General features: G+C 41.4%; 1 protein-coding gene across 1 annotated transcript in view; it reads left to right on the forward strand.

Moving 5' to 3' along the window:
• acmsd (aminocarboxymuconate semialdehyde decarboxylase) overlaps nt 1-765 on the forward strand; it is a 6,094-nt gene continuing 5,329 nt past the window's right edge. Inside the window, exon 1 of the mRNA XM_014024873.1 lies at nt 1-142. Within this exon, the coding sequence (XP_013880327.1) occupies nt 86-142 (57 nt within the window). The 5' untranslated portion in view covers nt 1-85. The remainder of the gene's footprint in view (nt 143-765) is intronic.

The following is a 765-nucleotide window of genomic DNA, read 5'->3' on the forward strand; positions in this document are numbered from 1 at the left end:
CTGATCTCAGACTGAAAGCAGGGAGAGAGTTTCTGCACAACTACTGCAAAGTGTCGACCTATTCATTTAGATAGTWAGCATAAAGATGAAGATTGATATTCACAATCATATTTTACCAAAGGACTGGCCCGACCTGAGGCAGGTAGGCTCTCCGTGTTCTTTTACGACCTGAAGCCTCGACGCGAGGAGCTTCACTCCGTCTGCTGATAAGATTCCAGGGTTTCTTTTTGTTTAAATAGCTCCGTGTCTGTTTCACTTCAGCTTGAAATTAACAGCAGGAACATAAAATACACCTGTTTTTTTTCCTTCCCGACATGTCAGCGAACAGATTAACAGCTCACTCCATAAATCTGCACTCGCTATGGACGGTTAAATTTTAATCGATAATCACTGGCTTTGGTTTATCTGTTCTAGCTCTCACAGCTCTGTTAGTGTGTCGGCCCGACTCAGCTAATCATTTCCTACAACAGGTGCAGGATGAAAGGGAGTTCAACAGCCAAACATGTTTTTTTAGATACCAGTTCACTGGTTGCACAGTGACTGCTGCTCCAGCTTCTCTGCAACCTGGAGAGGAAAACTCACTTTGTGGTACTTTATACCAGTGGTTCCCAAACTTTTTATCTTCTGACCCACAAAATATCCATGGCTTAAACTTGTGACCCCAAATATTACTGGTCTGAGTACACGAACTTCATTAATCACCCTAAAAACACAGGCTTTTTGACAATATAAACAGTTTGTACACAAATATAAATACTTATGTAA

Source organism: Austrofundulus limnaeus, unplaced genomic scaffold, assembly GCF_001266775.1.
Source record: "Austrofundulus limnaeus strain Quisiro unplaced genomic scaffold, Austrofundulus_limnaeus-1.0 Scaffold443, whole genome shotgun sequence".
Taxonomy (NCBI): domain Eukaryota; kingdom Metazoa; phylum Chordata; class Actinopteri; order Cyprinodontiformes; family Rivulidae; genus Austrofundulus; species Austrofundulus limnaeus.